General features: G+C 57.1%; 1 protein-coding gene across 1 annotated transcript; it reads left to right on the plus strand.

Annotated features, from left to right (window-relative positions):
• The first annotated feature begins 1,325 nt into the window (after positions 1-1,325).
• DNAJB8 (DnaJ (Hsp40) homolog, subfamily B, member 8) lies at positions 1,326-2,373 on the plus strand. Its single transcript, XM_011950721.1, has one exon. It carries the CDS (start codon positions 1,575-1,577, stop codon positions 2,271-2,273), a length of 699 nt encoding a protein of 232 aa, XP_011806111.1. The 5' UTR covers positions 1,326-1,574; the 3' UTR covers positions 2,274-2,373.
• Positions 2,374-14,037: the final 11,664 nt, after the last annotated feature.

Below are 14,037 nucleotides of genomic sequence, written 5' to 3' on the forward strand. Positions count from 1 at the left end.
GAAGGAAGGAAGGAAGGAAGGAAGGAAGGAAGGAAGGAAGGAAGGAAGGAAGGAAGGAAAGAAAGAAAGCGGCAGGTTATTTTTAGTTAGGACTTGGTGACCCAAACATCTAGGCTCTTTATTGGTGTGGTTAGTAGGTGGTTTAGCATGGTTTTGATCTTAACTGGAGTGGGGTGAGGTGAAGGTAGGAACAGATATTAATCAGTATTGTGAATTGCTGTTTCTATATATGATCCAACACCAGAACAAGAATTAAAGGAATATAAATGCCTAAGAATATTTGGTTACCTCACTCACCTGATTCGTTTTCTAGGGCTGTTACAAATGATTACAAACTGGGTAGCTTAAAACAAAATAAATCTCTTCCCCCCAGTTCTGGAGGCCAGAGGTCTGAAATCGAGGTGTTAGCAGGGCCGCACTCCCTCTGGAGGCTGCAGAGAGAGCCCTCCTGGCCCCCAGCTTCTGGCTGCATCAGTGTCCACCTCCTATAAGGACGTGCGTCACTGGATTTAGGGCCCACTTAGATAATCCAGGATGATCTCATCTCAACATCCTTAATTTAATTACATCCGAAAAGATCCTTTTTCTAAATAAGCTCACATTCAGAGGTTCCAAGGATTAGGGCAGGAACGTATCTTTTGGGGGGCCACCATTCAACCTGCTACACTCAGTAATCAATATTTATCATCAATCCCTATTTTTCTTACCAGAATTGAGTGGAACACTTCTTTGGATTTGCTGTCCGCTGCAGCCTTGGCCCTGGTTTCACATCCCCTCCCTCACTGACTCGCTGTGTGACCTTGAGCACTGCGTGTCTCTGAGCCTCGTTCATCCAAGTGTTTACCGATGGCCCTCGTATGCCAGCCACTGTCCTAGACAGGGACAGACTTTCCTGCCTTTGTAGAGCTTACTGTGGAAGACCTGGACAGATAATGGGCACAAGAAAAGCAGACTCTTTTCCCTACCCCAGCCTGCCTGAATCCCACCTTGGCCTCCTCTTGCCTTAGCCGATGCCCAGCCATCGGCAGAGTGGACATACCCAGAAGGGCCTCGCCCACCTCCCCCACCACGGCCATGGACCTTTGTCACCCACCAAGGCTGGAATCTTATGGCCAATTCTGCCTCTGCCCTTCGGCTCCCGGGGCTCAGCCCACACCACCTGAGTCACAGAGCATCCCGTTCCCACCCACTGCTGTGGCCGCCTCAGTGGCAGGGGCAGGCCCATATGCCCAGCTTTGCCTGGTGCGGAGCTGGGGGCGGGGGTAGGCCACGCCCTGAGAGCTGATGTCATAAAGGGGGCTGTGGAGGGCAGCCCACCCTGACCTGGCCCCACAGCGGCAGTGTCCCTCCCCTCCCCCCACCCCTCTCAGTGGGCGCCCCTCCAGTCCCTGAGAACTGGTACTATGAAAAGGTGAACTCCTCAGCAGAATCTTGCCTGGAGCCTGAGGAGTCCAGCCAGGCCCCTGCTGAAGGGCCCCAGACCACTGCCCACCTCTCCACCATCCTCTGACCAGCTGGGCCCCTGAGCCCACCTGGCCTCCACGTCCCCTCTCCTCTCACCCACACCCCTGGCCATGGCTAACTACTACGAAGTGCTGGGCGTGCACGCCAGCGCTTCCCCGGAGGACATCAAGAAAGCCTACCGCAAGCTGGCCCTTCGCTGGCACCCCGACAAGAACCCTGATAACAAGGAGGAAGCTGAGAAGAAGTTCAAGCAGGTGTCTGAGGCCTACGAGGTCCTGTCCGACTCCAAGAAGCGCTCCCTGTACGACCGCGCGGGCTGTGACAGCTGGCGGGCTGGCGGCGGGGCCAGCACACCCTACGGCAGCCCCTTCAACACCGGCTACACCTTCCGTAACCCTGAGGACATCTTCCGGGAGTTTTTCGGTGGCCTGGACCCCTTCTCCTTTGAGTTCTGGGACAGCCCATTCAACAGTGACCGTGGTGGCCGGGGCCATGGCCTGCGGGGGGCCTTCTCGGAGGGCTTTGGAGAGTTCCCAGCCTTCATGGAGGCCTTCTCATCCTTCAACACGCTGGGCCGCAGCGAGGGCAGCCGCACCACTTTCTCATCCACTTCCTTCGGGGGCTCCGGCTCTGGCAGCTCAGGGTTCAAGTCGGTGATGTCGTCCACCGAGATGATCAATGGCCACAAGGTCACCACCAAGCACATCGTGGAGAATGGGCAGGAGCGTGTGGAGGTGGAGGAAGATGGGCAGCTCAAGTCGGTGACTGTGAATGGCAAGGAGCAGCTCAAATGGATGGATAGCAAGTAGGCGCCGGCCACCTGGCTCTGCTGCACCGTGAACGGGGCAGCAAACACATGGGGCTGCAGACATAGCCCGATGGTTAATAAATGTGCCAAGTGAGTTTATGGAACAGCTTGCCCAGCTTTGTGGGGATGTGGGGCCAGCTCCAGCCTAGTGGACATGAAGGAGGGTGTGGATGCTGCCTCCAGGGCCTGCGCTGTTTCAATCAGGAAGCCAGGGGTGGTTCTGCAGGGGGGTCTGTCATCTCTCCTGTGCCCGCCATCTGGGTTGACAAATAACGTGGCTGCCCTGTCCTGATTACCTCAAACCCAACCCTGACCTGTATCCATTCTCTACTGCTGGCCCCTGCCATCTGCACAGGCCTTGCTGTTCCAGTTCTCAGCCTTCCTCCTTTCTACCCACCCACATAGGTTCTTCCCGGGACAGCTGTGCCAAACCCACGTTCAATCGCATTGCCTGGTGGCTTTAAACCAGGCTCCCCCGCTCTAAGCATAAGGACTGCACGTCTCATCCTCACCACGAGGGCCTGGTGGCCTGGGCCCACCCACCTGCCTCTGGCCCTCTGCCTCTGACCTCCCACCATGCTGACTTCCCCAGTTGTTCCACTGCACCACACACCCTGCAGCCCCAGGGCCTTTCTACAGGCGGTGCTCCCTGGCAAGTGCCCACTCGTCTTCAGGCCTGGCGTCCGTGGGTGGGGGCGGGATCCCAGGGAGCAGATCTCAGCCACGTGAAGCCGGAGCTTTCCCCAAGTCAGAGCCAGGCTGATGCCCTCAGAGGGTGAGTGAGCTCCACGTCATGGGAGGTGCCTGTGCTAACAAGGAAAGGGGACTCTGCTCTGGTGACCTGAGTCCTACCGAGTGCCAATCTTTAAAAAGTATGCATTTTTAAAATAACATTTTACTTTGAGGCTGGGTGCGGGTGGCTCACGCCTGTAATCTTAGCACTTTGGGAGGCTGAGGCGGGCGGATCACGAGGTCAGGAGTTCGAGACCAGCCTGGCCAACATGGTGAAACCCCATCTGTACTAAAAACAAAAAAATATGTACAAAAATTAGCTGGGCATAGTGGCGAATGCCTGTAACCACAGCTACTTCAGAGGCTGAGGCAGGAGAATTGTTTAAACCCAGGGGGCGGAGGTTGCAGTGAGCTGAGATCATGCCACTGTACTCCAGCCTGGGCAACAGAGCAAGACTCTGCCTCAAAAAAAGTAACATTTTACTTTGAAACAATCTCAAACTCACAGATGTGTCAGGCACTATTAATTGGATGTAATTCAAGAAATATTGATTGAGCACCTGTTAGACACTGGCGATACAGCAAGGAACAAAACAGGCAGACCCCTACCCTCACGCGGTTAGTATTCTAGTTGAGGGAGACAGGTGAGAAACAGATGTGCAGAACATGGTCCCCACTAGCAATGAACGCCGGAGAGGGAATGGGCAGGTGAGCTGACTGAGAAGGGGGCTCAGGGAGTAGGCAGGGGAGGGCTGAGTCACTCAACACCCAACAGAGTGGCCTTGCCGGACACAGTGGCTCACGCCTGTAATCCCAACACTTTGGGAGGCCAAGGCGGGTGGATCACGAAGTCAGGAGATTGAGACCATCCTGGCTAACATGGTGAAACCCCGTCTCTACTAAAAATACAAAAAAATTATCCAGGCGTGATGGCAGGCACCTGTAGTCCCAGCTACTCGGGAGGCTGAGGCAGGAGAATGGCATGAACCCAGGAGGCGGAGCTTGCAGTGAGTCGAGATCATGCCACTGCACTCCAGCCTGGGCGACACAGCGAGACTCTGTCTCAAAAACAAAACAAAACAAAACAACACACACACACAAAACAAACAGAGTGGCCTCCATTTCTGAGGGGGTGACATCTATCAGGAACTGGAATGAAAGTGAGGCACTGGACCATGAGGCCATCTGGGGAAAAAGCGTTCTGGGCAGAGGGAACAGCAAGTGCAAAAGCCTGGGGCAGGAACAGGCCTGCCCCTGTTTGGAGAACAGCAAGAAGGCCAGGAAGGTGGCTATGCATGGTTCCATTTAATGCCCACAACTGTCCACAACCCTCCCAGACAGGGGTCATTGACCCCACATTATCCAAGAGGAAACTGAGGTCTGGAAAGGAGAGAGTCACATAGCTAGCAAGTGGCTGTGCTAGCATATCACCCCAGATGTTGACTCCAAAGGACCTGCCTTTAAAATGGTGGTGATGATGATGATGCTGGCAGTGACAGCCCAGGGAGACCTGCTTAAGTGCTTGAGTGCATCTAGATAAAGGACCAGCAGGTGGCAATTCCTTGTTCCTTGGGGTTGGAGTAGAAGCCAAAAAGGAGGTGATTCCAGGTTTGAGGGTTAAAGGATGGTCAGTGACAGGGTCTCTGGCTCCCTGGCTGTAGCAAGGAAGTGTGGCATGGCCACAGAAGGTGTTCTGAGCACCAACTGGACTAGGATCTGGTCAGATTTTGCTCACTTCTGCATCCCAACTCCCAGCCCAGCTCATGGCATCTAGTAGGTGCCCAATAAATGGTATGTAATGAAAGAAGGGAGGAGCACTGTGCCAGGGAAGAGTGGGAACCAAGGACCATGCTCAGAGGACACTCTCTGGAGCTCAGGACAGGAGAAGACCCTGGGAGGCCTTTAACCTAGAGGGGAGGGTGAGGCTCAGTCGAATAAAGGGAACAGCCAGTGAAGAACTCATCTCATTTCCAGACGCAGAGTTGGTCTGAGGGGCACTCACGAGGGATGTAGAGGCTGGGAGGCGGGCCTGCTGCTTTTCTCCAAGGGGAGTCTGCTGCAGGCCTCTTCCAGGAAGCCAAGGGGCATCAACCCAAGATCTTCAGGGCTTGAAAAGCCCCCTTGGCTTCTGCGTGTGTCTTGGCTTAGACGACACAGTCGGCAACTTGGTGCTGTGGCTGCATCTTGAGGCTGAGGCCAAGCTGTGGCTCCCTGGGTTCTGCCTCTGAGAGCCCTGGGACAAGCCAGCAGCTGGAGGTCCCCTAACCACGTTACAGACAGGGCAGGAGAGCCTTGTGAAACACAGAAGGTCAAACCCCAGTTCCCAGTCCTTCCCTGGGACTAACTTCATCAAAGCCCCCACTACAGCATTAACCACCTGACCTCTGTCCCCGCCGACTTGCTAATTTCACCAATTACTGGCCAGCTGTGTCTGCGTCAAGTGGGCCTGCTTAGCACAGGCAGCTGCTGAGCAAATCCAGTTACAGCCCGGCAGCCCAGGCGGCCACAGTCCTGGCGCTGGGTGCACAGCAGAAACCTGGGTGCTTGCACGGCACTGGTCCCCAAACACCCCAGGACTCCTGGCTCTCTGCTTCCTTCTTGTCGCCCAGCCTCACACCTGGAGCTGGCACCTGCTCTCTCCAATGCAAATCCAACACGGCATCCCCTGCTCAAACGCCTGCGGGGCCCCAGTCACTGACCCGCCCAGCCGAGCATGTGACACCTGGCGGAATCCCTGTGTCTACCCTTAGCCCCACTTTACAGACAGAGAAGCTGAAGCCTGGCAGCTTGAGTGACTTCCTCAGGAGCACATTTGGGGTAGAGTCCAACCCCCTCGCGGCACTCACTGCCTGGGGCCTGCCCCACAGCACTGCCGGCTCCGGGCCCTTTCTGCTGCGGCATCACACTGTTGCCCCTGCCTGGGACGCCCTTCCCATCTCCTTCGGCTTGTTAAAGTCATCCCTGGAGGCTCCTACTCTGTGTCACTTTCTTGAGGAGGACTTGCCAAGCTGCGCTGCCGCAGCAGGCCATTCTGGCCTTTCCCGGAGCCTCTTCTAGGCTGGGCTGTGTGTCTAGGGGCCAAGTCTGAAGCAGCGAGGTGTCCTGGGAGCCACTTTCAGAGCCAGATGGGGCAGTGAGAGGTCCAGGAGCCACTTTCAGAGCTGCGCGGGGCAGCCAGGGGTCTGGGAGCCACTTTCAGAGCCGGGCTGAGGCTGGCTGCGCCCTGTGCAGTGGCATGCTGAGCGGAGTTCGCTGAGGTTCCTCCACTGCCCCAGGGTTCAGCAGGGGGCAGGGGACACCGCAGAGGGTAGCTCCCCGCGAAGATGACGGCCGTATCCCAGTTGGGTCATTGTCGTCCACTGAACATCACGCCAGCCTCCTCCCCGGCCTCCTCCCTTCCCTCTTTCATCCCGTTTTTATCCCAGCAGCCAGAAGGATCCTGTGAAAGCCTGAGTTTTGCGGAACACTCAGAAGTGGAGGCTGCAGTCCCCATGGCGGCCCTCAGGACCTTCCCCAGCTGGCACAGTGCTTCCCCATCATTCTTTGCTCCAGCCCCCTGGCCTCCTCCCTTTCCTACTCACACTGGCTTGTTCCTGCACGGGGCCTCTGAGCTGGCCGTGACCTCTACCCAGAGTCCTCCTCCGGATCTAACACAGCCCTCCCTCGCTTGAGATCCAGGCACACCTCCCCGCTCTCTCCTGCTCTCTGTGCTCTGGCCCTACCCTGCCTCCCACCTCCAGCTTTCGAACATGCTGACCCCATTGCCTGGGACCCACAGCCCACCCAGTGAACACCACCAGATGCTGCTTCCCCGGGAGGTCTCATACTGGGGCAGGTCTCCACCTTCTCCACCCTCCATTCCTGGGTCCATGAGTGGGATGAGATGGCAGCTAAGCTGGAGCATTTTGCAAGTTAGGGTGTCAAGGCCCTGGGAGATGCACTGGGCTTGCAGAGCAGGTGGGGAGCCAGGTCTGTGGCCTCTCAGCCGCGAAGAGCTGGTTTACTCAAATGGCCTTGGTCCCTAAGGCCTGGCTGGGCAGGGATTGCCCACTGGGGCTCAGGCTTCTTCATGGACTGGGTGGGCAGGTACAGTGTTCTCAGCTTACTGCAGAACCTCCCCGACGCCTTCCACCGAGCCAAGCGAGAGATATGGCTGTTCACCCCCATTTTGCAGATGCAGAAACTGAGGCTCAGAGGACGAGAGATGTGGTCAAGGTCACAGGGCCACAGTGGGAACCAGTTCTGCCCCCCTCTTCCTCTCCCTCTGCTCTGGGCCTGGGGCAGGGTGGGTGGGGCGCAGGCAGCCTCCTGCCCGCCTTCCCTCCCTCTGGCCGGTCGATGTTATCGCAGCTGATTTAATTTCAAAGACGGATTGAGCTGCGGAGGGAGGGAGAGTGGCTAATCGCAGCCGCCATCTGCCCCGTTGTCATGGGGATGGGCTCCCAGCAATTGTGCGGGGCAGACCCAGATAAGGGCACCAAGTGGGCTGGAGGGGATTGTGGTGGGCGGGACGGGGAGGGCAGGAGAACCGGGAGCGACGAGACACGGTGACAGAGACAGGGAGAGACACAGCAGGAAGGGGAGATTGGGATTCCGGGCACCCAGGGACCATAGAGACACAGAGATGCCAAGGAGCCAGGGAGATAGTTGGAGGTGCCCAGGTGAGGGGTGGAGACAGAGCCCCTGGAGGGGGCTGGGGGAGGGTGTGGGACCGCTGCCTTCGCGCCTCACTGCCCACCCGGCCCCAGGTGGCCCGCCTGCCCCCCTCCCCCGGCAGCCTGCCACTGAGCGGGAGATTCTCCTCTTGTCTGCTGGGGAAGGGTCTTGGTAGGGAGTTCAGGCCTCCCCAGTCTGCCCACTCTGCCATGCCAGGGTCACAGACCTCATGGCCCCTCCCTGGCTAGACAGGGTCCCAAGCTCTGCTCAGAGCTGAGGTGTCTGCTGCTTCCAATGACAACTCCCAGGGCCCTTGATCTGGCTTTTACAACAATCACGCCATCAAGATCTGCCAATACTGACTTCATCTTGTGGATGGAGGGTGGCACTGAGTGCCTGCATTGGGCTTTGTCCACCCACTGTCATCTGTCTTCCAAGCAGCCCTACCCAGTGGGCATCCTTATGCCCGTTTCACAGGACAGAGTCGTCTGACCCCTCCCAGAACACGAGCCTGGAACAAGAGCCCCCATCTAACTTATGCCAGCGAGCATTTATCATCACCTCTGTGTGCTGGGACTTGGGAAGGTGCCAGGAGACAGCAGAGAAGGAGGCAAGACGTCTGGTCGCTGCTCTGCCAGCCACCACTGCTCAGAACCCTTCACCAGGCTGGGGCTGGCAGGCCTCAGCCCTGCCCTTCCACCTTTGCAGATGCTGTTTCTCCCCGGAGCGACTCCCTGCCACCTGCACTAACCTTACTGCCACCCTGCCTATGCCCCCCACAGCCTGGTTCTGCTTGCCTTGCACCCACCAGGAGCTCGTTGAGGCCCTGAGAGGTGGGCTCTGCTCACGGCTGTGTTCCCAGTGCCCAGCTCACAACGTGGGCCTCAAAATACAGGCTATTAATCAGGGCTACACCTCTACTGGCAACCTCAGCATACAACTGGAACTCAGACTTCAGGTCTGCACAGCACCGTCCACTGGATGCCTCCCTGGTGGCCCCCGGGCTCTGCAGATGCTCAGTTTCCAATGCACCTGATCCCTGCCCCAGCCTCCTCCCTGGGCCCTGGGCACCAGCACCAGCCTGCCAGAGGTGGCCTTCCAGGGCCCAAGCCATCCTCTGACCTGGGCACATCCCCACCGGCCTTCAGAAAATACCAAGGTGCTCTGCTTCTTGCTGAGGGCATGGATCATTCATCATTATGAGTCTGAAGTCCAAATTCCCCAGAGCGGCTTACAGGGAAATATTAAAATCCTCTCCAAGGCCTTCAGGACAAATTCAGACTGCCCACTGTGTCCGCAGGTGGATGCCTCCACACACCTCACCAAGATCCTGGACAAAGTCCAAACCCCAGTTGGGACCCACAGGCTCGCATGGGGTCCAACCTCTTCTCCATCCTCGTCCTTTACAACCTCCCACCTCTCTTTTACTGTCAATGGGCTATTTTTGTATATGTTTAATTGTAGTAAAATGCCCATAATACAATTTCCCATTTCTTAATGTGGACAACTAAGAGGCATGAAGCACATTCGTACGGCTCTGTTGCCCTCACTGTCATTCGTCTCAGGACTCTCCTCTTCCCAAATGGAAGCTGTTCTCACTCAACTCTAACTCCGCACCCCCCAGCTCCTGGTGCCCCCTATTCCACTCTCTGTCTCTGTGAAGCGGACTACTCCAGGGACCTCAGGGGCCTGGGGGCTGGGACAAGGGTGGGGACAGCCCCCCTGCTTCCTGCTGCCTCTGAGGCCACGCTTGGGCTTTGCTTGGGTCCCTTCTCACCCCAGCACGTCCTCTCTTTTGCAATTCTCTTTCGCTGCCTTTTGGGTTTTTCAGAAAAGGAGCCTGCAATCATTTTCTATTGCTTCTGTGGAAAATTACTACAAACTTTGTGGTTTAAAGCAACCCAAATTTATTGTCCTACAGTTCTAGAAGCCAGAAGTCCCAAATGTGTCTCCCTGGGCTAAAATCAAGGTGTCTTCCTCCTGAGGTCTCCAAGGGAAGACCCATCTCCTGGCCTTTTCCAACCCAGAGGCCACCTGCATTCCTTGGCTGGTGGTCCCTTCCCCCATCTTCAAAGCCAGAGGCACAGCATCATCCAGTCTCCCTTTCTGACTCTGACCCTTCTCTTTCCTCTTGTAAGTGTCCTTGGGATTACATCTGGGGCCCACCTGGATGATCATGTATAGTCTTCTTGTCTCAAGATCCTTCACTCCGTCACATCTGCAAAGTCCCTTTTGCAATCTAAGGGAACACGCAGGTTCTGGGGATGAGGACGGAGACATCTTTGTGGGGAGGGGACATTGTTCCACCCACCACAGAGTCTGCAGAGAGGAGAGGTGGTCTCCTCACAGGGCTGGACAGAGGGGCTGTTGAGAGTCCAGCTCAAGGCCACCTATTCCTCAAATGGCCTCCTGTCTGGGGGACCTATATTCTAGGTTGCTCAGGGAGGGGCACTCGAATGCCTGGACCCCTGGGCAGGACCTGCCCCTAGGGCCCGTCCCTGAAGGGGAGCCTCCTGGGGAGGAGGTAGATTGTCCCTGGGATGCAGAGCAAAGGAGTAGAGACCAGGAGGCTAGGGCTGAGAGGCAGGGCTGGGAGGAGGCCCGTGTGGCAGGAGCTTGGCAGCAGGACCTGGGAGGTGGGATATGGGGTCAGGGCTGTGGGTTCCTGAGCAGAGGAGCCAGTGCCTTCATGTGGTCAAGGCTGGGAGGGTACAGGACCTGCTCAGCCCCCTTGCTGGAGACCTCAGGTTTGTCCCTGCCTCTCTCTGGGACTGGCTTTCTCTGTCTGTCAAAGCCCTCTCTCTCCCCTGGCTCTGGGGACACTCCCAGCTGTTCCTCCCCAAGGCTGTGTCCCTTGTCCCAGAGCCCTGGCTGTGGCATCTCGTCCATCTAGAGGCATTAGTCACCCTTCAGTTTAACCCTGGGAATGGTCTGGGTCTGGGTCCCCAGGAGGGTCCAGGATCACAGCTCAGAGCAGGGGAGGCAGAGGAGCAGCTGGCTCCTGGGGACCCAGGATGCAGACAGAGATGTGGGTCCGCAGGTGGTTTTGTTTTGTTTTAAGAAAAGATATGATCACAGCCTCCATCAGCATCTCAGAGGGGCCCGGGACTCACCAAAGGTCGAGTATGACCTCAGGCGACATTGCTGAGCGTCCCTCCCCATCCCTGGGGCCATGTCCCTGGGCCCGGCACTCCCTGGCTCGGTGGGGTGTGGCCTGGGGACAGGCCTGCCCTCCATGGGGCTTGGGAGCACGGGTGCTGGGCAGCGCGGGGCTGGGGCCGCCTGCCCGCCAACCACACTGCGCTGTCACACCCCAAAGCAGGAACCTGGCACCGCCAGCCACTCAAGCCTCTGGGCGCCGTGGTTATGCCTGCGGTCACCCGAGCAGCCGGTCAGGAAACCCCTGGGGTCGTGGGGTTCTGGGGTGGTGGTGAAGGCATAAGTCTCCTTCAGGTTCCTGGGTCGTTGCTGGCTTTGGCCACCTCCCACCACTTTGAGCCTCGCGATACTGACGCAGCCATCCCCCAGCCACTCGGCTTCCATCCCCAGGAGCGTCCCTTCAACGCTTCCCTGTCAAGGCCGACTGGAGCTGGGTGTTTTCTGCAGCCTGAGGTTCCCCTGTTTCTCCCTCCCTGGGATCCCAGAAACAAGTCCTTCTCCACCTGCGGGTTCCTGAATATCTTCATCTGGCATTCAAGTTGCCTGGGTTTGGGTCCAGCTCTTGAGGGCAGGGACAGTTTCTGATCTGCCCCCAGTTTGCCCAGCAGAGAGCGGGGCTCAGATGAGCATGGAGGTGACTGGAGAAAGTTCTGCCCTTTGCGGCTAAAGGAGATCGGGCTGGTGGCCCCAGAATTCCTGTGGCCATAGTAGAGGAGGAAACAGTCCAGCATGGCCCTGCTGTGCTGCCAAGTCCCCCCGGCTCTCCCACAACATGGCTGTGGCATGGCCCCCCTACCTGTGTGGCTCTGGAGCTGGGCCCTTCCATGCATCCCTCTAGGAAAGGCAGGCAGGAGCCATAATTGCAAGAGACTGATTCTCATACTTGCTGTACATTTATATTTGAATAAAAAGGTAATCAGCAATTGGGCTTATTGATCCACTGTCAGCTGCCAGCTAGGCAGGGCTGGCTGTGGGGCTGTCCCCCAGGAGAGTGGCCATGCTTCTCTCTGAACTGGGTCAGTGGTGCCAGCTCTGCTCACACCAGCTCAGCCACTGATTTTGCAGCCTATCATGGGCTGGATTCCCTAGCAGCTGGCAGATACTAGTGGAGTGTCACTACTGCTCACTGCAGGGGCTGCCCCGGGGGGTGGGGTGGGGGTCAGCCCTCTCCAGGCAGCCGCCGCCAGGTGGGGCATTGCCTCCCAGTCTGGTCTCTGCCTCAGGCTCCATGTGATGAGTCTACCAGGCAGTGTCCTGCATGCTCCGCCCTGGGTGGCCCCTCTCCCTATGCCTCACACACACTTGGCATCTTCCTCTCCAAAGCCAATCTCTCATGTCCCTTCCCAGGCACCTGGGAGTCATCCTGAATGCCCCCTCTCAGACACTACATCCTGTGGGGTCTCCCTACAGGCCCTCTGTCCCTGCCTTGCTCAGAGCCTCCATCATGGCCCACCTGAAGGCAGTGAGGAAGCAGGAGCAGCTCGGGGCAGCATTCCCTGTGGGGAGCGCAGCCAGTTGCGAAGGCCCTGGGGCAGAAGCGCTCCTGAAAAGAAAAGCATCCCCTGAGCCAAACAGGGTGAGGAGGTGTAGAAGAGGTGGTAGGGGCTAGACCATGTCGGAAGACTCATGGGCCCTTTGAAGGGCTGTGTTCCTTGTGGAGGAGATGGGCAGCCATTGGAAGGTTGGGGGTGGAGGAGGAGCTGGCCTCTGGTCTTTCTGGACTGCTCTGGCTGCTGCATGGGGGAGACTCCTGGGGCCCAGGAGGAGGCTGTAGCTGCTTTCCTGGGGCGAGAGGATGGCAGCATGGGGAGGCACAGCAGTGCAGGTGGAGATTGGGAGGCTCCATCTGGAAGGTGAACTGATGAGGCTTGCTGGTGGATCGGATGTAGGGGCGAGGGACAGGAGTCAAAGATGGCCCCAAGGTTGCTGGTAGGACATGTTGTGGTTGCTGCTCACAGGGGTTGCAGAAGATCGTGCAGGGAGCAGGTGCCTGGAGGAAAGTCCCATGCATCACAGGGCAGGCTGAGTTTGAGGTGTGACAGGCAGCCATGTAAGAAATGGCCTGTAAATAGCCAGACATGTGAATTTGGCTTCAGGAGAAAAGTCAGAACCAGGGACAGATACTCGAGATTTATCAGCATATAGCATGGTATTAAGGGGATGAGAGTGTACGAGATCACCCAGAGAGTGAACAGAGACAAAGAAAGATCCAAGGACATTCAGAGGCCAGAGAGAGGAGGAGAGGCCAGCAGGAGGTGGGAAGGAATGGGCCTCCAACTCAGCTCACCCCACTGTTCTTCGTCTCATTGGTACCAGTTAGCTTTCTCTGGCTACAAGGGACAGACTTCAACCCCAGCCAGATTCAGTTAAAAGGGAGGAGGAACACTATTGAATGGGTACAAGCTGAGCCAAAGGAAGAAGAAATCACAGGGGTGTGGTGAGGCCAGGAGCCCAGGCAGTCCTGGATTGAAGGATGGTCTCCTTAGGTTGCTGCCATTGGAAGAGATCAGCCCCCCATTTCCCTTCCTTACATAAATCTGCTCAACGGTCTGTCAGCCATGCTGGTGTGGAGGAAGGTGATCACCGTCACTAGCATCACCACCATCATCCCTGTCATCACCACCGTCATCCCCTCAGCCACCTCCCACACCACTGTTCCCACTGCCCTTGCATGTCGCCACCACCACTGTCACCTCCACCTCCACCAACACACCCTCATGGTTCATAACGATGCCAACACTACCCCTGCCCTGCCATCACCATCACTACTGTCACCAACACTCCAGACACCATCGCCGAGCAAGGTTTGAGTGTCCACTACATGACTGGCAAAAGGTTGGATTTTGTTGACACCATAATGAAGATCGCTCCTACCTTCAAGTGGGTTACAGTCTAGTGAAGGAAATAGATTTGACTCAAATAGTCACAACAAAAGTTGTGAAACTATGACTCAAATGTGCACCTCAGGAGGCAGAGGGGAAGATGAGAAGAACTGCCCTGAAAACAAGCTGCCAAGATCTGAAAGGGAGCAGGGGTGATCCTGGAGAAGAGCATGTGGCAGGCAGAGGGCCTGCACCTGCACAGTCCCCACAGCAGGAGGGACAGGTGATACCAGGGCTGGAGAAGGCCACTGTGGTTGGTGGGTGGTGGCAGGCGCTGGGCTGTCAGGGACCAGATGGTGCAGGGGCTGTAGGAGTGTTGTCACCTGGATGCCAGGA

Source organism: Colobus angolensis, unplaced genomic scaffold, assembly GCF_000951035.1.
Source record: "Colobus angolensis palliatus isolate OR3802 unplaced genomic scaffold, Cang.pa_1.0 Scaffold31, whole genome shotgun sequence".
NCBI classification, from domain to species: Eukaryota; Metazoa; Chordata; class Mammalia; order Primates; family Cercopithecidae; genus Colobus; species Colobus angolensis.

Bases quoted from the DNA above. Each gene is read 5' to 3' on its own strand.
- DNAJB8 (XM_011950721.1), top strand. From the start codon at position 1,575: ATGGCTAACTACTACGAAGTGCTGGGCGTGCACGCCAGCGCTTCCCCG.